The 21,753-nt window shown below is 43.2% G+C and overlaps 1 protein-coding gene across 4 annotated transcripts in view; it reads left to right on the top strand.

Annotated features, from left to right (window-relative positions):
* Positions 1-18,197, top strand: part of Ampd1 (adenosine monophosphate deaminase 1) — a 27,651-nt gene extending 9,454 nt beyond the window's left edge. For all 4 annotated transcript variants that reach the window (XM_033758352.1, XM_010631225.2, XM_010631228.2 and 1 more), the window contains 12 exons: positions 1,678-1,843; positions 7,920-8,139; positions 8,941-9,070; positions 10,023-10,217; positions 10,593-10,724; positions 12,023-12,186; positions 14,164-14,290; positions 14,469-14,632; positions 16,028-16,148; positions 17,096-17,269; positions 17,436-17,546; positions 18,030-18,197. In XM_033758352.1, coding sequence (XP_033614243.1) covers positions 1,678-1,843; positions 7,920-8,139; positions 8,941-9,070; positions 10,023-10,217; positions 10,593-10,724; positions 12,023-12,186; positions 14,164-14,290; positions 14,469-14,632; positions 16,028-16,148; positions 17,096-17,269; positions 17,436-17,546; positions 18,030-18,188 — 1,863 coding nt within the window. In that variant the 3' untranslated portion in view covers positions 18,189-18,197. The remainder of the gene's footprint in view (positions 1-1,677; positions 1,844-7,919; positions 8,140-8,940; positions 9,071-10,022; positions 10,218-10,592; positions 10,725-12,022; positions 12,187-14,163; positions 14,291-14,468; positions 14,633-16,027; positions 16,149-17,095; positions 17,270-17,435; positions 17,547-18,029) is intronic.
* Positions 18,198-21,753: the final 3,556 nt, after the last annotated feature.

Genomic DNA, 21,753 nt, shown 5'->3' with positions numbered 1-21,753 from the left:
TATATATATATATATATATACATACTTGCCTCAGAATTTAAAGAAACTGAATCAAAAGTGAAGACAGAAATCTAATACAGATGTCAGAGTTACCTCAGATGACCAGATAAGATTAAGAACCCGGGGGGCCGGGATGTAGCTCAGCACCACAGCGCCTACCTGACAAGCTCAAGGTCCTGAGTTTGATCCCCAGTACCAAAGCAAAACAAAAGATGAAGAAACTGGACTGAGCTTGTTCAAGGCCTGGAGCTCCTTGAAGTACAGAACATGTCCGCAGCCCACCTATAGGCCACAGGCAGCTTCCCGTTGGCCCCGTCAAGCAGGGAGATCCAGCTGAGCTCGTGCTAGGGGTGGCCAACGTTCATGGCCTGTTGACCTGATGTGCTCCCCAGCGGTCTGATAAAATGATGGGTTGTGGTGAGTGCTTGTAATTCCAGGACTCAGGAGGCCGATGCAGTCTTTGTGCTGTGACAATGAACATTCAGTGATTTCAGATTAAAACTGCTTGGGCAGGTCTGGCCCAGCCAGGAGTAGGGAATGGAGGGCAGGAGAGGCAGCCCAGTTTGGGAAATTTCTGGCAGTTCTAATAAAAACTTGACTTGAGAACCTCTATTTTTAGCCAGAGATAAACTTCCCTTTTAAAATCATCCAAAAGCTGGTTGTGGTGGCACATCTGTCTAATCCTGGCCATTTGAGAGAGTCACAAGTCCAAGGCCAATCAGGGCAATTGGGAAAACCTTGTCACAAAATAAAATAAAATGGGCTGAGGATACAGTTCAGCAATAGACAGCTGTGGTGCAGTCCCCAGTTACAGCACACACACACACACACACACACACACACACACACACACACTCAAATGTCTTCTCACAGGGCGACGGTAGATATATCCAGAGCTTTCAAAGGCAGAGGAATTTGTGACACTATATTCATCCCCAAGTATTTTCTTCACTGACCAACAAGTGGTTTGAATTCTCATAATTATAATCACATTGTCTTCCAGTTAAGACTTTGCTTTCAGAAGTCTTTTCTTTAACTGTCCAAATGTAACACCAGACGAAGTGATGCATGCCTGTAATTCTAGCACTCAGGAAGCTGAGGCAGGAGGATCACTGAGAGTTCAAGGCCAGCCTGAAGTATGTAGTGAGATCCTGTCTCAACACCCCACCCCCGAATATATCCACATTTTACAGAGAAGGAAGAAAGTATATACCAGTGGTGGCGAACCCATGGCACGTGTCTCAGTAGGCTGTATCAGTGAAAGCTCTAAAAAGGTTCTCCCTCACTGGTGTCTACCATATTAGAATGGGTTCTTCTAATCATATCTGCTACATAATCACTGCTATGTAGTAAAAAACAAAAGCAAAACAGAAGGCCTGGGAGCATAGCTCAGTGGTTAAGTACTTGCGTAGCATGGGTGAGGACCGGGGTTTGATCTCCAGTAATGCAAGAAAGAGAAAAGAATGCCGGACGGTGAGAGAAAGAGTCATGGGGCAGGCGAGTTATGGCGGAGAGGGAACTGGCAAAGCACCACAACCTGCTCCTGGAGGGAGGCCCAGGGCCCAAGTCTCTAGCAAGCAGCCAAGGGGGCAGGTGAAGCTCAGCGCAAACTGTGACACAGGGGCACTGAGAGATGTTCCCAGGATTGGCTTTGATATGGTGGCATTTCCTTGGCAGGTAGCAGTTGAAGATTTTGAAGTGGTTTGTAAAGGTCTGTACCGGGCATTATGTATCCGGGAAAAATACATGCAGAAGTCATTTCAGAGGTTCCCCAAAACCCCCTCCAAGTACCTGCGCAACATTGATGGCCAAGCCTGGGTAGGAAATGAGAACTTCTATCCAGGTATCTTATTCCCTTATAAAATCTATAGAATATACCTTTTGGTTTAACAATGAAATAATAACTTTAAAACATGCCCCTAGATTATAACTAACATCAGTCATTTGGAGCTCCATTCTCCCTGCTGTACTCTGATTCCAAGCTGTACAGTGTCTCACTAAACTCCTCTTCACAACCCCTCAAACCCACGTTAGCCCTGTGTTTCTTCTTGTGTCAATTTATTGCGTTAACTTTCTACTGACTCTGCTACATTTCTGTATCACCCTCTTCGTTTCATCCCCACTTTGTGGCAGTTATTAAAAGGCAGATCTGAGTGCACCCTCTTCATGGCAAAAAACTTTAGCTGTTTCCCGTTATCTGCAAACTGAGTCTGGTTACACCCTGACGTGCAGGACCACCATCTGGCCTCCTAACTGCACGCTATTTGTTTTTCTTTGGATTCGCACACTCAGGTTATTTCCAAAGTAACCTCCCCGCTTGCCTTCTTCGCTGGGGTTGGAATTCGTTCCTGATCACATTATAGTTTGGTGCGTTCCTGCTCTCGTGCTGTTGTTAGGCTGTTCCCTGTCTCTGTCCTGAGAGTGCCCTTCTCCTAGCTGTTCACCCCGTGTTCCAGTGTCTAGATCCATCCTAATACTTCAAAGCACGGGCCAGACACTATCATTTCTTGTCTGCCTCTGACTTGTGCATAAAAGTAAACTGCAGGGCCAGGGATTTAGCTCAGTGGTTCCACTGCCTGCCTCGCAAGTGCAAGGACCTGAGTTCGATCCCTGGTACCAAAACAACAACAACAACAACAACAAACAAACAAACAAACAAACAAAAAACTTGTAAACTGCAAGCCGGGCCAGTGGTATATGTCTGTAATCCCAGCAGTGCAGGAGACTGAGGCAGAAGACTCACAAATTCAAGTCCCATCTGAACAATTTAGTGAGAACTTGTCTAAAAATAAAAACATAAAAAAGAGGCTGTGGATGTAGCTCAATAATAAAGTGCCCCTGGGTTTGATCCTACTAACGCGCATGCACACACACACACACGCGCGCGTGTGCGCGCACGCACACACACACACACTGTAACTACATGTGACTTATTTTCCACAACATTTTATTTACATACCTGTTTTTACTTTCTGCTTCGAATAATGTACGTTTTAATAGTCATATTTTAATGATTTCTATTGTATAGCCATCACAATTGATTCAATCAATCCCAGTTTTAGGTCTTCAAATTGTTTTAAAAACATTTCCAGGCTGGGGATTTAGCTCAGTGGCAACGCACCTGCTTTGCAAGTGCAAGGTCCTGAGTTTGATCCCCGGTACCACAAAACAACAACAACAACAACAACAACAAAAATGAAAAAGCATTTCCAACAAGGCTACAATAGAGCCAGGTGCTGTGGTGCACCCCTGTAATCCCAGAACTTGGGAAGTTGAGGCAGAAGGATTTCTGTGAGTTCAAGATCACCCTGGGCTACATAGTGAGTTCAAGACCAGCTTGAACTACATTGCAAAATCCTGACTCAAAAAACCCAACCAACCAATCAACCCCCCAAAACAAGGCTACGTTACAGCTTATGTACACTTCTTTATGAAATTGTCTTATATCTTCAGGATTATACTCCTAGAACTGAAATTTCTAAGGCTAATATTTTAGATTTTTGAACTTCCAACTTGTCATATTGGTAAAGGTCTCAGGTCCCACTACCTTCTCTCTGTAATTTCTTTTAATATTAAAATCATGCTAAACATGTCCACACACGCCTGTAATCCCAGCACTAGGGAGGCTGAAGCAGGAGGATCACTGCAAGTTGGAGGCCAGCCTGGGCTACATAGTGAGTTCAAGGCCAGCCTGAGCTACATGGCGAGACCCTGTCTCAAAAAAAAAAAAAGTGTCCAGTTCGGTGACTTATAAAATTAACTTACCCATCGTCTATAACATTGACAGGATGTCTGTCTTGCCCTTGTTTCCTCTAAATTATTCTTTTTCTAATATGTTTAAGTATAAGAACTAGAAAATTAATATGATACAACAGGGTATCGTACCCCTTCTTTCATGGTCCTTATTTCTCAATTTTGAGTAAGACATGTGCAAACTATTTTCTTTCTATGTTATTTTTCTCACTCCAGTGGCTTTAGGTACCACTTGCAAATAAAAGCGCTTCCTATGCCTTGAAAGCCAGCAACAGGGTAGTAAGGAGGCTCAATTGCGAGGTGAAAGGCTGGGGATGTAGGTCAGCAGTGAGCACTTGTCTAAAAATAAAAACAGAAAGGGGGACTGTGGATGTAGCACAAGGCACTGAGTTCAGGAGTGGGGGAGGGAGAGGGAGAAGGAGAGAGAGGGATGATATTTGCTAACATTAAGGCATGCATGCCGGACGTGGTGGTGCAACCCTGTAATCCCAGCCCTCGGGAGGCTGAGGCAGGAGGGTCACTGTGAGTTCGAGACCAGCCTGGGCTACATAGTGAGTTCCAGGTCAGTCTCAACTACATAGTGAGACCCTGTCTCAAAAAACAAAACAACAACAACAACAACAAAACAAACAGTAAGGAATGCAGGCTGCAAAGTCCTGACAGTGGGAGCTGTGTTCTTGACTTTTGTAGGCTGGAATTGTCAGTAGTGGAAATAAGGAAACATCACCCACTTAATCCGTTCTCAATTCCTTCAGCAGAAATTGTACGTGCTTCAAAAGATGGCAAATGTAATTATAATGAAATTATAATTCTTGACATACAGTTTTTATATCTGCCTTTGTATTAAAACCCTTACCGGTGGAGCACAGAGGATATTCAGGGACGTGAGTGAAGCTGTTCTGTATGTTGCTGTGGGGAGACCACACTGTCAGAACCCAGGATGCACAGAAGCCAGCACCGAACCCTAGTGTCAGTAACGGGCTTTGAATAATTATGATGAGTCAGTGCAGGTTCATGGATTTTAAGAAATACACCTGGGCTGGGGATGTAGCTCAGCGGCACCGCACCTGCCTGGCAGGCACGAGACTCTGAGTTCGAGTCCCAGTACCAAAGGAAAAAAAAGACTAAAAGACATAAGAAAGGCACCACTCTGATACAGGAAGCCAGTAGTGGAGTCTGCTATGTGTGTGAGGGCAAACATGGAAGTGGGACTTTCCACTTAGCCAGGGATTTAGCTCAGTGATTCTGCACCTGCCTGGCAAGAGCAAGTTCCCGAGTTCAACTCCCAGTACAAAAATAATAAATGAATACAGGAAAACTATGCTAGTCTGTTTAAGATGCAGCCATTTCCCTACGCATGACTCAGATTTGTCTTTCCTCATGGCTGGGTTGTAAACCACTGTGCATAATACCAATTTCTTTCTTTCTTTTTTTTAAATTAAAAACATTTACTGAGGCAGGGTCTCGCTGTGTAATGCCTTGAACTCACTATGTGGTATGTGGTACAGGCTGGCCTCAAACTCACAGTGATCCTCCCGCCTCAGCCTTAAGTGCTGGGACTACAGACATGTGCTACTACACCCAGTTGAATACCACATTTTCTTGCTCCAGTTGTCTGTTGATGGGCATACAGGCTGTTTCCAAGATCTAGCTTTTGTGGGTTGTGCTGCTATAAACGTGCATGGATCATGGTGACATGTCTACTTTAACTCGTTGGAGAGGATACCAGAAGAGGCATAACTGGGTCAAGTGTAATTTCTACTTTTAGTTTTTTGAAATAAATCAGACACAGAAAGACAAATATTGCATGACTTCTCATCTGAGAATCCAATGGTATAAATAAAGAGCAAAATAAAAGATGATGGCAAACAGGAAGGTAGACTTTGTGAAGATGGAAAAAGGGGATTAGGGATGGGGAGACAGAAAAGGGGAGAGAGGAAGAGTAGGTGAAAGGGACTAGGGCTGGGGATGCAGCTCATCAGTGGCAGCCTGCCTGGCAAGCACAAGATTCTGAGTTCGATTCTTGGTGCAAAAAAAAAAAAGATTAAAATGCTGTATGTATGTATAGATACCAATTCTCTACAATGAATGTATTCATTTATTGCAAAGAGGTGCTGATAAAAATAATAAGGACAAAATATAAATGAAATCCTAGCCCTGGGGAGGCTGAGGCAGGACATTCACCATAATTTTGAGATAGCCTGGGCTACACGGTGAGTTCAAGGCCATTGGAACTACACAGCGAGATTCTGTCTCAAAAAATAAAAAAGTGTTCAATCCCCAGTACCAAAAAAAAAAAAGAGAGAAACAAAAACAAAAAGTTCAACATCTGTTTAAAAAAACACTCTAAGACTAATGAAAAAAATTGGTTTAAATAAGGTAAAGATGCAAATTCTATTTTTTTTTCCTCATTGAGTTTATTGGCACATTTTAGGTATACAGTACAGTTCCATTCATCATTGGGACCTTGTACCTTTACATCACAGGTCTTGGTTCTCATTTTTTCCCCACACCCCTGCCTTCCCTTCCCCCCGCCTTCCCTATTTACAAAAATGTTGTTTCCATTTTTTTCTCATATTTTTTCTTTTCCCTTATATCCGTTCCCCTACCCTTCCCACTTCCCCTACACCTTTAGCCCTTTTCTTTGTGTAAATACTTATTAGTTCCTCTGGTATGAAAAACTAAAAGTGTAAATAAGATCCAAATGGTATAATTGACAATGTGAAATAGCAAATTCTATTTTTAACTAATTTTGCCTTTACTTAAAATTTTTTTTAATTACTATTTTTTCCAGTACTGGGAATTGAACTCAGGACCTTGTGCTTGCCAGGCAAGCACAGCACCACTGAGCTACGTCCTGGCCCCTATGTTTGCTTTTATGCAGTTGTTTGTTTCGACATGAGGTCCTGCTATATTTCCCAGGCCGGTCTTGAAGCCCTGGGCTCAAATGATCTTCCTATCTCAGCCTCCTAAGTATCTGAGAGGATAGGTGGGGGTCAGCACACACTCAGCTCTATGCAGTTATTTAATAGACTAATAAAATGCTCTAAAAAGCCTGGTGTAGCAGGGTGTGGTGGCACACACCTATAATCCCAGCACTCAGGAGGCTGGAGCAGGATCATCGACACAAGATTGAGACCAGCCTGGGCTACATAGTGAATTCAAGGCCAGTCTGAGCTACATAGCAAGACCCTGCCTAAACAAACAAACAAAAAAAAAGCTTGGTGCAGTGGTGCACGCCTGTAATCCCAGCATTTTGGGAGGGTGAGGCAGGAGGGTCACAAATTCAAGTCCTGCCTGAAAGCTTGATGAGACCATCTCAAATAAAAAGAGGCTGAGGATTTAGCTCAGGGTCAAAACACCCTTGAGTTTGATCCCCAGCAACAACCCCCCCCACACACACACACTGACTGCTCTTAAAAAGCATGGGATAACCAACTTCAGTAAAAAATTAAAAAATATGTGTAAGTGGTATATCAATTAGTTCATGTAAATAGTACATGAAAATAATTTGCAAAGCATTCTTTTTTTTTCCTCCCAGTACAAGGGATTGAACTCAGGACCTTGTGGTTACCAGGCAGGTGCAGCGCCACTGAGCTAAATCCCCAGCTGCAAATCATTCTTATACTAGACAGAATATGACCAGTTTTGCTTTGTTTTTTGCTGTTTTGAGATAGGGTCTCATTATGTACTCCATGCTGGCCTCAAACTCTCCACCCTTCTGCCTTGGCCTCCAAAGTACAGAGATTACAGGTGTGTGCCACCACAGCTAGCTTAAAATATTATTGCTACGGTTGTTTTTATTTATTTGTTTTTTGAGACAGGGTCTCACTATGTAGTTGACACTGACCTGGAACTCACTACGTAGCCCAGGTGGGTCTCGAACTCACAGCGATACTCCTGCCTCAGCCTCCCGAGTGCTGGGATTACAGGAGTGTGCCACCACGCTCAGCTTGCTACAGTTATTTTATACTCTGAATTTAGTCACCTATGAAAAATTAATATGAAATAAAGTTCACTTAATAGATAAAATAAAGTTGTGTAATCACAACTTATGAAGTATAAAATGCCAAGCGAATGAGCTTTTGCAGTATTTCATATTTTAGTTATTTTTACACGGCCATTCATCTTATGTGCTGATATATTACTGTGTTTTGTTGAAAAAGTCTTTACCCCTCCTCCGAAGAAGGGAGAAGACCCCTTCAGAGCAGATAACCTTCCTGAAAACCTGGGCCATCACCTCCAGATGAAGGACGGTGTAGTTCACATCTATCCTAGTGAAGCAGCCGCCAGCAAGGATGAGCCCAAGCCATACCCGTACCCAAATCTGGACGCCTTCTTAGACGATATGAATTTTTTGCTCACTTTAATTGCCCAAGGACCTGTGTAAGTGTTTCATGAGCTAAACCACAAGCAGTGCTACTACTGTAGTAAGAATAAGTATGAAGTGCTCACTGTGTTCACATACTATACTACACCCTTCATGTGTACATTGTTTCTGTTACTTTTTACAGTTGCCCTATGAGGTATTTTCACAATTACAACTTTATGAGATGCACCTTTGGCAAGTTCAGTAACTTGTGCGAAGTCACATAGCCGGTTAGACCAGGATTCAAGCTCAACTCTGCTGACTCAAACCGGGGCCCTTAACTTTGAATCATGCTGTCTCCACTGATTTTTTAAAAATTCCATCCCAAGCCCTTCTCACTATTATATCCAACTTTGATGAAAAATTAGAACTCAGTGCTTTCGGTGAGATTAACTGCAGAAGTACCTGAAACATTTGTTCTAATAATTGTTTCCTATGGGGGCTAAGGGTCCTGATGGTTTTGCAATTACATTCTTTTTCCTTGAGTGTGTGTAATTTTTTAGAGATCTTTTTTTTTTTTTTTTTTTTTTTTTTTTTTTTTTATCTCGCTGTGTAGTTGGGACTGACCTGGAACTCACTATGTAGCCCAGGCTGGTCTCAAACTCACAGTGATGGTCCTGCCTCAGCCTCCCGAGTGCTGGGATTACAGGTGTGTACCACCACGTCTGGCAAGTTTTTTAGAATTATGTCATTTTAAGGGGCCAGGGATTTAGCTCAGTGGCACCATGCCTGCCTTGTAAGCACAAGGTCCTGAGTTCAATCCCCAGTACTGTAAAATGAAAAAAAAAAAAAACAAGATGTCATTTTATTTTTCACAGAAAGACCTACACTCACCGGCGCCTGAAGTTCCTCTCCTCCAAGTTTCAGGTCCATGAGATGCTCAATGAGATGGATGAGCTAAAGGAGCTGAAGAACAACCCCCATCGAGATTTTTACAACTGCAGAAAGGTAAATGTTTTTCACATCTCAGAGGCAATTTCTCATCAAAAACATTAATCCAGTGATTTTTTTGAGAAAGACAAGCACAGTGCCTTCTGATTAATCCAAAATCTCTGCAGGTTTGGTGGATAGCTGAAAGATTAAAAATGTCACTTTTATTGTTTAGCCCAGGGAAAGATTTTATCATATTCTAGACATAAAAAATTATAATTATCAGGCTTGGTGGTAGCTCAGTGCAGAGTGTTCTCCTAGTATATGCAAAGCCCTGAGTTGAATCTCTAGCACTTCCAAAAGTTTTTTAATTACCATCAACAACAAAAATAAGAAAAATAAAACCTCTAGAATGACTATTCTAGGAGTTAGAAGACCTTTGTTCTAGTTTTTATTTTTTCCTTCCTACTGGGAATTGAACTCAGGACCTTGCACTTGCCAGGCAGGCATGGTACCACTGAGCTGAATCCCTGGTCCTCCTTCTTCTTCTTGACTATAAAATCTCAGGGTAGGTAATTAAATACCTTTGAGTTCCAGCATCCTCACTTGTAAAATTGGGAAATATTTCTGCTCAATACTGTTTACACGAAGATAATAAATACCAAATAAGCTAATGACTATGAAAACCAGTCAACTAGAAACACTTGGAATATACACACTTGTGACATACACATGTACCGGAGAAGTAAGCATTGTCATTGTGTCTAGCCATTCTCATTTGTTTTGTTTTGGGACCGGAGATTGAACACAGGGCCTTGCACTTGCGAGGCAGGTGGCGGCATCGTTTGAGCTAAATCCTGGGGCCCACCATTCAGTCTTGCACAGACAAGCACCTAAAGGGTACTCATCTACCCGGGCTGTCATTTACTCCTTTCTCCCACCGCAGTGGGATTTGCAGACACATGATCTCTAACAGAGTCGTTTAACGGAGGCTAATTGCTGGGTTTTCTTTCTCTGAATGTGCGCACAGGTGGACACCCATATCCACGCAGCAGCTTGTATGAACCAGAAACATCTGCTGCGCTTTATTAAGAAATCATACTACATCGATGCTGACAGAGTGGTCTGTAGCACCAAAGAGAAGAATCTGACCTTAAAGGAACTTTTTGATAAATTGAAAATGCACCCATATGACCTGACTGTTGACTCTCTGGATGTGCACGCTGTAGGTTGAAAAACTGTCCGTTTCATGCTAATACTTAGTGCGGCCATGTCTTTCCCCTGCGAGCCCTGACTTCTCAAAGGCCTCTTGACTGCGCTGGCTGGACAGACCCCAGACAGTGTGGGGGCTCACTCGCTGTCACCTGTCCCGATTTCATCCTCGGAGCCCAGCCTGTCCCCAGCGGGCTGCTCTTTTTTTTTCGTTTTCTTATGTTTTCCGGTACCAGGGATAGAACTCTGGTCCTTGTGCTTGAGAGGCAGGTGGTGGTGGCACCACTGAGCTAAACCCCCGGCCCTACAGCGGCCTGTTCTGCTCAGCTCGCGCGGTGTCCAGGCAGCTCTGACAGCGACATCCTTCTACTGCTGTTTCCTGATTCAGGGACGTCAGACATTCCAGCGTTTTGATAAATTCAATGACAAATACAATCCTGTGGGAGCGAGCGAGCTACGGGACCTCTACCTGAAGACAGACAATGACATTCATGGAGAATATTTTGCCACTATAATCAAGGTGAGGACAACAGACCCGATCTGCAGCGCCTCGAATGGGTCTTGAGTAGGAGAGGAAGGAGGGAAGAAAGGAAAGGAAGGGTTGGGAGGAGAATGAGAGAAGGGAAAGGGAGAGAAGGTACAGTGCTATCTCTGGGGCCACGCACTACGCAAATTAAGATAAGATTTTCTTCTGAGCAGGGCGTGGCTGGCGCCTCCCTATAGGGAAATCTTGACTTCCGGGCTAGCCTGGTCCACTTAGTGGGACCCTGTCTACATATAAAACGGCTGAGGATGTAGCTCCGTAAAGGCCCTGAGTTCAATCCCCAATCTAAAAACAAAAACAAAAAATGAAACAAAACAAAAACCTCTGGCCCTAAGGTAGAGAAATTAAGGGTGGGGATTTGGGATAAGATCTGGCCTTTGTAGGCACCGGAAGCTGTAAAGTGAGGGAGGAAGAACTAGGATGTGAATCCACACTCATTTTCCCAATGCCTGTGCAGATAGAATGTGGGACTGGGACATCTCTGTTTTGAGAGGTAGGGAAATATGAAAAACTGCGTCTTCTCTGTGGGCATCTTAGATATTTTAACTTCGTTAGTCTTTGGGTTTTTTTGTTGTTTTTTGTTTTTTGCATTGCATGTCTCAGCAGATGCCATGTCTTCTCTTGTTTTGTTTGTTGAGAAAGGGTGTTGCTATGCATTTCAGCCTGGCCTTGAACTCACTGTATAGTCCAGGTTGACCTCAAACTCATGGCAATCCTCCTGTCTCAGCCTCTGGAGTGCTGGGATTACAGGTGTGCACCACCATGACTGGCTTACTCTGATTTTTGTTTTCAGATCTCCATCATGTTCAGTGAATCATTTATCCTCTCTGGCTTCTCCTCAACTCTCAGCCTTAGATCTTTTTTCTTTTTTTGAGACAGGGTCTTGCTATGTGATTCAGACTGACCTTGAATTCACTATGTAGGCCAGTGAGACCTGGAACTTGCGGCAATCCTCCTGCCTCAGCCTCCTCAATGCTGGGATTACAGGCGAGCCCCACCATTCATAGGGAATCCCTTAGATCTTAACCTTTGATATTTTACCTTCCACTTTCTTTAACAGTTCTTCCTTTCCCTCAGTTCTTTGTTTGTTTGTTTCCAGAACCAGGGATCGAACTCAGGATCTTGCGCTTGCCAGGCAGGCTTTTCACCACTGAGCTACATCCCTGCACCCCCTCACTTTTTAATATGCACCCCCTCTTCCTAGACCTCGTAGGGTTAGGCCCCTCAGGCACCTGTGGAATTCCTGGCTTTGGATTGCTCTCTTGGCTTTGCAGGAGGTAGGAGCAGACCTGGTGGATGCCAAGTACCAGCATGCAGAGCCCCGCCTGTCCATCTATGGGCGCAGTCCCGATGAGTGGAGCAAGCTCGCCTCCTGGTTCGTCCACAACCACATCTACTGCCCCAATATGACGTGGATGATCCAGGTCCCGAGGATCTAGTGAGTACCTGCCCCTGGGGAACCTGACGCCTGCCCTCGCTCTGCCCACCTCTCCCCTCTAGGCAGGAAGTAGCTTTGTCGAAGCAGCACTCAGTCCTGGGGCCTGCGTGCTTGGTTTTGTCCAGTCTGGGCACAGTACGCCACACAGGCAGGAGTTAGAAAGATTGCTTCGGTGCCTTCTTTTAACCAGAAGCGAAAGAAAAACAAAGCCAGAGTAAGAACTATGCACATTTTAGGAGACACTTTTTTCTCTGGGTTTTTCTCTGTGTCTAGTTCATTCTTTCCCACGTTCGCCTGCGCTGGAATGTACCTTTCTTGTTCAGAACGTTTTTACCACGGTCTGTAGCAGATCTTTTTACCCACAGGTGCTCAGTTCTCCATACTCAAAGGGTATTTATCTCTCTTTTTTGCTGTTTTTTGTTTTTGGAGATAAGGTCTCGCTGTGTAGTCCACGCTGGCCTCGAACTCATGGCGATTCTCCTGCCTCAGCCTCCCTTCTTACCACAGATACTTAGAAATATGCGCCACCACGCCCAGCATGCATTGTTCTTTCATAACGCATAGTATCACTGCCTTCAGTGATGGCTTCTGTTTGTTCACTCATTGATCTTTTATCGCACATGTTCATACATTCTCTGGCAACCTGCCTGTGTGCCCTGTAGCAATGCAGGAGTTTTATCCCCTCTCTTGGGCTAAAAAAAAAAAAAAGTAACTTTAGGCTAAAAAAGTAACTTTTTGACTGGAGTAGTACTTTCTGTCTACTACCATGAAAGCAGAGCGTCAGTACAGTTGGTGGTCAGGAATATGGGCTGTGGATTCAGACTGTGCTTGAATCCTGGCTCTAACACTGTTGTGTAATACTGGGTAAGTTATAGTCTCTCTCTCTGTGCCTTAGTTTTATCATCTCTGAAAAGAGATACAAATGGCACCTAACTTACTGAGTCATTATGAGGACACTTAGCCAAGTGGCTGGTATATATAAAATGTTGTATGTAGTTTCTTGTTACCACAGATCAGAAGTACTCTTTTTTTGAGGGATGGTGGTGTTTGAAACGGAGTCTCATTATATAGTTCAGGCTGGTTTTGAACTCACTATGTAGTCCAGGCTGACCTTGAACTTGTGGTGATCCTTTTGCCTCAGCCTCCCCAGCAGCTGCTGGGGTCACAGGCAAGGGCCACCACACCTGACTGATAGGCTGTTCTTTTTTGTTTGTTACTTTGTTTGTTTCAGACAGGGTCTCGCTTTGTAGTGCAGGCTGGCCTTAAACTTACTATTAGTCTAGGCTGGCCTCAAATTTGCGGGGATTCTCCTGCCTCAGCCTCCCAAGTGCTGGGATTACAGGCATGTGCTCAATCAGAGGTGTTCTTAGTAACCATTTCATGTTCACCTTGTTGTATACCACACACATAGATAAATCACTGAACTTCTTAAGACACATTGCTCTACTTTTTTTTTTTTTTGGTTTTTTGAGACAGGGTGTCACTATGTAGCCCAGGCTGGTCTCGAACTCACAGCGATCCTCCTGCCTCAGCCTCCCGAGTTCTGGGATTACAGGCGTGTGCCACCACACCTGCGCAGCTCTATTCTTCTTCATTCTCTATCTGGATTTAACTATGAAGATTTGTTTTTCTTACCACAGAGGGCTTTTTAAGGTGGGGGTGCACATGATCCAGAAGGAAATTTTTGCTTCCTGCCCAGGGAAAGCAAAGCCGTCTTTGTGGGTAAGCGGGAAGAATATACGAAAGAGAACAAGCAACACACCAGGCCTTAACTGCTTTATTTACTTATTTAGGTGCCAGGGTTGAGCCCAGGGCCTCCTGATAGCGAGGCCAGCTCTCTACCACAGAGCTCCACCCCTGGCCCCTTAGCAGGCCTTTATTCCCGTCCATGGCACTCGGTCCTCTAGTTTCCTCATACTGGAGCTATCAGTCCTAAAAATCTTTTCTTCCTAAATGTGTCTTCATTCTTGCCTCTAGTGATGTGTTCCGATCCAAGAACTTCCTTCCACACTTTGGAAAAATGCTGGAGAATATTTTCGTGCCAGTGTTTGAGGCCACCGTCAACCCCCAGGCTCACCCAGAACTCAGTATCTTCCTCAAGCATGTAAGCAGGGCCTTGAGGCCTCGGGAGTGCTGCTCCCGAGTAGTCTCCTGCCTGGCCATGACTAATTCTGGCCACTTATCTCTTTCCATTGGGTCCTTGCTTGAGAGCTGGAAGTTTGTCTGAGGGCAAAACCCCTGTAGTTAGGCTGACACCACCGCCTGGCTTGTTTTCTCGACAGATCACTGGCTTTGACAGCGTAGATGATGAATCCAAACACAGCGGTCACATGTTTTCCTCCAAGAGTCCCAAGCCCCAGGAGTGGACAGTGGAAAACAATCCATCTTACACTTACTATGCCTACTACATGTACGCAAACATCGTGGTGCTCAACTGCCTGAGGAGGTGAGCACGAGAGGCTGGGGCCGAGGGCGTCTCACAGCCAGGCATGAGGCACTCAGAGGCCCCTGAGTTCTCTCAGGATGCTTTCAGCCGGCCCACATCGGAAATTGCTCTTAAATGTTTCCTTCAGATCCTTAGGGGCAGCAATAGGCATTTTTGGTGCCTTCCATAACTTTCACAGTTCCTTTTCATTGGCAATTTAGAAATGTACACTTATCGCTGTGCAATTTGTTATAAAACTCCATATTTTTTTTTACTCTTCTTGGTGTCTCTGGGGTACAAAATAGAGGAATAGTCAGTTTTTGTTGTTGTTGTTTTTGTTTTGTGTTGCTTTTGGTACCGGGGATCGAACCTAGGACCTTGCGCTTGCCAGGCAGGTGCAACACCTCTGAGCTACATCCCCTGCCCCAAGAGTAGAGGAATATTAGAGGTGTGTGTGTGTGTGCGTGTGTGTGTGTGTGTGTGTGTGTGTGTGTGTTGCTGGGGATTGAAGCCAGGGCCTCACACTTGCTAAACACAGTCTCTACCACTGAGCTATACCCCTCAACTTCCAATAGATTTTCTTGAAACCATTTCTCCCTCAAAATGTGAGCAGGGAAAATTCTGAAATGGTGATACTGGTAGATTTCCTTTGAGACTGAAGATGTTTCTGTTCAGATAATTAACTTTTTTTTTTTTCAGTATCAGGGATCAAACTGAGGACCTTGCACTTGCTGGGCAGTCACAGCACCACTGAGCTAAATTCCCGCTCCTCAGATAATTAACTCTTGATTGCTTCCTCAACCTTATATCCTCTGCCATCTCCTCTTAAAAGTTGATCTTTAGGACAAATTGAGATGATAAGGGATGGCTGCTCCCTTGCAGAGCATTAACTTTTTCTAATGAATTTTCTTTCTTTTTAAAAAATTAGTACACATTTGTAATGCATAATAATTACATTCACTTTGAGGATTCAGTATATGTGTATAGCACACCTTCATTCTTTGTACTTTTGTTTTGTCTGTTTTTGATACCGGGGATTGAACTTGGGTCCTTGTGCTTACAAGGCAGGCAGTGGAACCACTGAGCTAAATCTCCAGCCCTAGTACACCTTAATTCTTTTTGTATCCCCTTTTCCTTCTCCCCACCCCTTGAATTTTATTTTTTAATTGAGTTTATTGGTACATTTTAGGGATACAGTACAGTTACATTCATTATTGGGATCTTGTACCTTTACATGACAGGTCTTGGTTCTCATTTTTTCCCCTTGTCCCTGCCCTCCCTTCACCCACTCCTCCCCTCCCCATTTACAAACACTTTATTTCCATTTTTTCATTTTCTCATATTTTTCCCCATGAATTTTCTTGTCACCCATTCTGCCTGGCAACTATGATTCTTATAGTGATTTCTTTTGTGTAGGGAACGAGGCATGAATACATTTCTATTCCGACCTCACTGTGGGGAAGCTGGAGCTCTCACCCACCTCATGATAGCGTTCATGATAGCAGATAATATTTCTCATGGGCTGAATTTGAAAAAGGTGAGTTAAAGTTCTCTTTTTTTTTGAGACAGGGTCTTGCTCTGTAGGTCAGGTTAGCCTTGAACTTACTATGTAGCCCAGGCTGGCCTCAAACTCCTGTTGACCCTCCTGCCTCAGCCTTCAGAGCGCTGGATTTACAGGTGTGCACCACCACAGTTCTTTTTAATGTTAACTTTTATATTGGAGGGAAAGGTATCTTTCTGTTTTCCTTATGGTACTGTCACAAGACATCAACACTGGAATCAAATTCAAATGGAACATAAAAGATTTTTGAAACTAGTATGATTCATTCTACAGACAAAATGAAAGGGACTTGCTCAAGATTTCCTGACTAGTTGCTCTCAGATATGAGTTAATGCAGATCTCCTGATGTCCCAGTTTAGAACTCTGACAAGGGATAATTCAGAGGAGGCTTGGCTGACCTGAAGCTAGATTTTGCCAGATTTCTTGTTATAGCATGCTTTAAAAATGTCTCTCGTGAGTCAGAATTTTCATGTGGAAAAAAACCTAGGTTTCAGGGTGAAGTCTTTCCAGCTTTAATTGCCTGAATTAGGTCATCGAGGCAGGTGGTGGCACTACTGAGCTAAATCCTTGGCCCCCATGACACAGGTCGTTGAATCTATACAGTTGATGCTTTGATTCGGTGCTTCTGAAAATGGATGGCCCCAATGCATTTATTTTGTTTTCGTTTTTGGTACGGGGGATTGAACTCGGGTCCTTGCCCTTGTGAGGCAGGCAGAGGAACCACGGAGCTAAATCCCCGGCCCCCCAGTGCATTTATTGTAAATAGTATTTATATTGAAAAACTACAATTTTTCTTTAACAGGAGATTTAAAGAATAGGTGATATTTTTATTGAAAACGAAGGTAGACTGTGAGATTAAGGGTTTGTAGTTTTTATCCCCTTCACCACCCCTAATTTTCTTTCTTTTTTTTACTGTTTTTCAGAGTCCTGTGTTACAGTACTTGTACTTCTTAGCTCAGATCCCCATTGCCATGTCACCACTGAGTAACAACAGCCTATTTCTCGAGTATGCAAAAAATCCATTTTTAGATTTCCTCCAGAAAGGGCTGATGGTCTCACTGTCTACTGATGACCCCATGCAGTTCCACTTCACCAAGGTAACATACATACAAGTGTATTTTGCTTGACCATTGTTGCTTCCCACCCAGAATCGCAAAGCCAAATCAAGGAACTTCATTTTTCCTCCGTGTAAGATGCACATCTATTCTTTATTAATACAGTCTTTTCTTTCCATGTTGCCTCGTTTCAAATAAATAACGGCAGGAGCCCCTGATGGAGGAGTATGCCATTGCTGCACAAGTCTTCAAACTGAGCACCTGTGACATGTGTGAAGTGGCAAGGAACAGCGTCCTGCAGTGTGGGATGGCTCATGAGGTAGGGCTGTCACTGGCCACCCTTGGGAGCACAGGGTGACTTGAATATCGAAGCATTACAGGAACTGAGGAAACCCAGGTAGAAAAAGTGTGCCACAAATTACAGACAGGGGCTAGAAATGATTATGCTGTCATTTCTCTGGCCATCCCTTTGGGGAAAGGAAATAAAGTAGTCTTCATTTCTCAGTAGACTATGTCTGCTGAGGCACAAAGCAAGAACTTGAGAAGGCCGGGGATTTAGCTCAGTGGTTCTGCCACCTGCCTCATAAGTGCAAGGTTCCAAGTTCATTCCCCGGTTCACACACACACACACACACACGCGTGCGCGTGCGCGCAGTAAGAATTTGAGAGTGCATTAAAATGTTTTTTTCCCTTTTGCCTGTGGCAAAAATTGCCGAAGAAGGAATTTTTGTGGAATGTTTAATTATTGTCTGCATCAGGGTGAAAAGAAACAGCAATCATTCTGCTTTCTTTTCTCTCACAGGAGAAAGCAAAGTTTCTGGGTGAGAATTACCTCGAGGAAGGCCCTGTTGGGAATGACATCCGGAGGACCAATGTAGCCCAGATACGCATGGCCTATCGTTATGAAACCTGGTGTTATGAACTCAATTTAATTGCTGAAGGTCTTAAATCAGCAGAATAAAACAAATAAGCCAAATGATAATGTGAGTGGGATTTTCACTGTAGACTTTGAAAAAAAGTATCAGTTATTGAGTACCTACTATAAGGTACTCAATTCTTTAATATAAGGAAATGATTATATTAGATGTTCCACTGATATTATTTAATTAAATACTTTACACACTCTATTTTTTCCCAACTTTTAAATAAGATATTCTCTCTATTTGGGAAAACGTGAGTAAACTGAAGCTAGTACAGGATACAACCGGTGAAGGGCAGCAGTAAGATCCTAGGTCTGTCTGACGACCGAGTTTCCATGATTTCCAGGCAAAACAGGTATTAAGGCTAGACAAAAACACAAGCAAAGGACTTCACCTTGGGAGAATATTGGTTCTGGCTTATATAATTAAACTTGGGTAAGGCATTTAGAGCCACTAAAAAGGTCGTTTGACAATGTTCAAGTGCATAATGGTTTTCTCAGACAAAACCAAAGCAGGTGCAAGTCCCTGTGATGAATGTTATCATAATGTATATCTAAAATGTACCAATAAAATATGTTAAACCCTCTCCCCCAATCAACAGATATACCCAAATATAGAAAATCAGTATTTATGTATTATTATACTAGGGGATAATTAATTATCTTACAAGAAGACTTTTAGTATGCCTATGTAAGACATACTTGTAACTTTTTAGATTTGCCTGTTATTCAAGGTCAGGTGGAATTCCAATTAGCCCCATTATACTTCTACACATAAGACTGTGTTGCCACCTAGTGGCTGGGCTGATATTTCTTTCAATTTATTTATCGTTTTCTTAGTTTCAATTGCATTGATTTCTGCTCGAATGTTTATAATTTCCTCTCTTGTTCAAGCCTTGGGTTTTTCTTGCTCTTGTTTTTCTAGGAGTCTAAGTTTCGTCATTAAGTTGTTTATTTGAGCCCACTCTGTTTTCCTCGTGTGGGCATTCAATTTTATGAATTTTTCACGTAGAACTGCTTTCATTGTGTCCCATAGATTCCTGTATGTTGTATTGGCATTTTCATTTATTTGTAAAAACTGTCTCATTTCTTCTTTAATTTCCTCTGTAATCCATTGATTGTTCAGGAGAGTTTCCATGGGCTTGTGAAGTTCCTGCAGTTTCTTGTGCTATTGATCTCCAGCTTGATTGCACTATGATCTGATAATATACAGGGGATGACTTCAATTCTTTTGCTTTTATTCAGACCTGTTCTGTGAGCCATATGTGGTCTATCTTGGAAAATGATCCGTGTGCAGCCGAAAAGAATGTATATTCTGATTTTGTGGGGTGGAATACTCTGTAAACATCTATTAAGTCCATGTGTTCCAAAGCTTGGTTCAGTTCTATTATTATCATTGTTGATTTTCTGCCTAGATGATCAATTTATTCAATTAGCAATTATGTGTCAAACATCTAAAGCAGTGGTGGCAAACCAGAGCCCTGTCAGCACGTGAGCCAAGTGCATGAGTTGTTTTTTCTCAACTAAAACCTCAGTATTCAGATTTAATTGCAGTTTTGGCCCTTTGGCTTTGGCTTGCACTTCAGACACTTGTCTCTTAAAGGTTCACCATCACTGACCTAAAGTATCGAGTATAATCCTAGACATCAAAGAGTAAGATTTTGTTTCCTACCCTCAAGTTGTTCACAGCAAAAAGTTAGAAAGTGTGTGGATACAACTGTGAAAAAGGGAATTTTGCAAAACAGCTCAGAAATGATGGTCCATGTGGGGGAAAAAAAAGACCTGAAGCACATTCCTGCATGTTTCCACCTTAGTTAGTCATAGGCATAGGTGTGACCCTGTTGGCGTGTTTGTACTGGCCCTGCTGTAAGACTCCTCTTCCTGGTTTCTCAAGTTGAAGTACTGTTTGAATCTGATTTTATTTTACTTTGGCCTCTTGGTCATCAAAATAACACAAACTGCTAAATGAAACACTACTCTCAAATTTAAAAGGAAGTTAAATACCACTATGTACATCTGCCTCTTACCCATGAGAGGGCAGTAGAATATATAAATATGAATTAATTTATTATACTCAACCCATGACAGATTCGGTTTTACATTTGACACCTGGAATTCAGTTTACCTCATTTTGCCACGTAATCTTCCTGAATTCATATGATAAATTTCAAGCCAGGCATGGTGGTGCACACCTGCAATACCAGCACTTAGGAGGCTGAGGCAGGAGGACTGCTGCGAGTTTGAGGCCAGCCTGAGCTTACATAGCGAGTTCAAGGTAAGTGTGAACTACAAAGGGAGATCCTGTCCCCCAAACACCAATACATTTTTTTTTCAAAACCTCACTCTTTTAACCCAACATTTCATCCTGGATAATTGAGAAACCCTTTTTTATTTGCTTGTTTGTTTGTTTTGAGACAGGATCTTGCTATGTAGTTCAGGATGGCTTTGAGCTCGCTTTGATCCTCCTGTCTGAGTGCTTAGATTACAGGCATGCACCACCATGCCCAGCTGAAACTTTCTAAATATACTAGATAAGGAGGTGTGGGAGTTCATAAAGATCAGTGTTCTACCCTTCTAAAATGTTGGTGGGAATATAAGTAGTACAGCCACTATGGAACTCAGTGTGGTGATTCCTTTAAAAACTAAAAATAGAACTCCATTGTACCCAGCTATACCTCTCTGGCCCTTCTGGGTATCTTTTCCCAAAGAATTAAAGACATTATACCACAGTGATACATACATGCCTGTTTTTATAGCAGCACAACTCACAAAAGTGAAGTCTTGGAAATGGCCTATCTATCCACCAACAAACGGATGGACAAAGGAAATGTGGCATATATAAAGGATAAATTCAAGTCATTTGTAGGAAGGACCAAAAGGCGTGGGGGCACCCTGAGATCATAATGCTGAGTGAAATAAATCAGACCCTGGTTCAATACTGCATGGCTTCTCTTACGTGAGAAATCCAAAGTATAAATAACTTAGCAAAATAAAAGGCAGATGCTAGAAACAGGGAGATAGATCTTTTGCAAATGGGAAGAGGATCTAAGGAGGGAGGAAGAGGGGGAAGGAGAGGTGAGGAAGGGAAAGTAAAAAAGATCAAGACGCAACGTGTGTACCAACTCCCCAATGAATGTATTACAAATCACAAACGTACTTCATGAAGAAAAGATTAGTGCTCCAAAATTTATTACAAACCAAATTTTTTCTCACTGAGACATTTAAAAGTTCTGTAGTCACATCTCTACCCCCATTAGAGAATTCAATTCCTATTTTTACTGTCCATAGCTCTTGGTTTCAGTGGTTTGAGATACGCCGTCTTTATAGTTCTGCCGAAGGTGGCTTGTGACGCGGTCTTCTGTGAAGTGTAACCAAACAGTCCTTTCTCGCAATCTTCTATTTTGGTATCTCCGTGAGAACAAATGTGGGAGGTCGAGAGGCTCTGGCTGGGTGAGGCAGGGCGGGGTGGTGGGTGGAATGGGGCGGGGGGTTGGCGAGCCAGCGCCCGGGAAACAGGCTCCACTCATCCCTGTCTCGCGGTTTAGGTGAAACTGGGCTACGCTCGCTGCAGGCACAGAGCCATGAGCAAGAGGGTGTTGCAGGCGAG

This window comes from Fukomys damarensis, unplaced genomic scaffold (genome assembly GCF_012274545.1).
Source record: "Fukomys damarensis isolate Sample0158 unplaced genomic scaffold, DMR_v1.0_HiC HiC_scaffold_33, whole genome shotgun sequence".
Lineage (NCBI taxonomy): Eukaryota > Metazoa > Chordata > Mammalia > Rodentia > Bathyergidae > Fukomys > Fukomys damarensis.
Note: the sequence above shows the minus strand (reverse complement) of the source record. Positions and strands in the feature narration are given on the sequence as shown.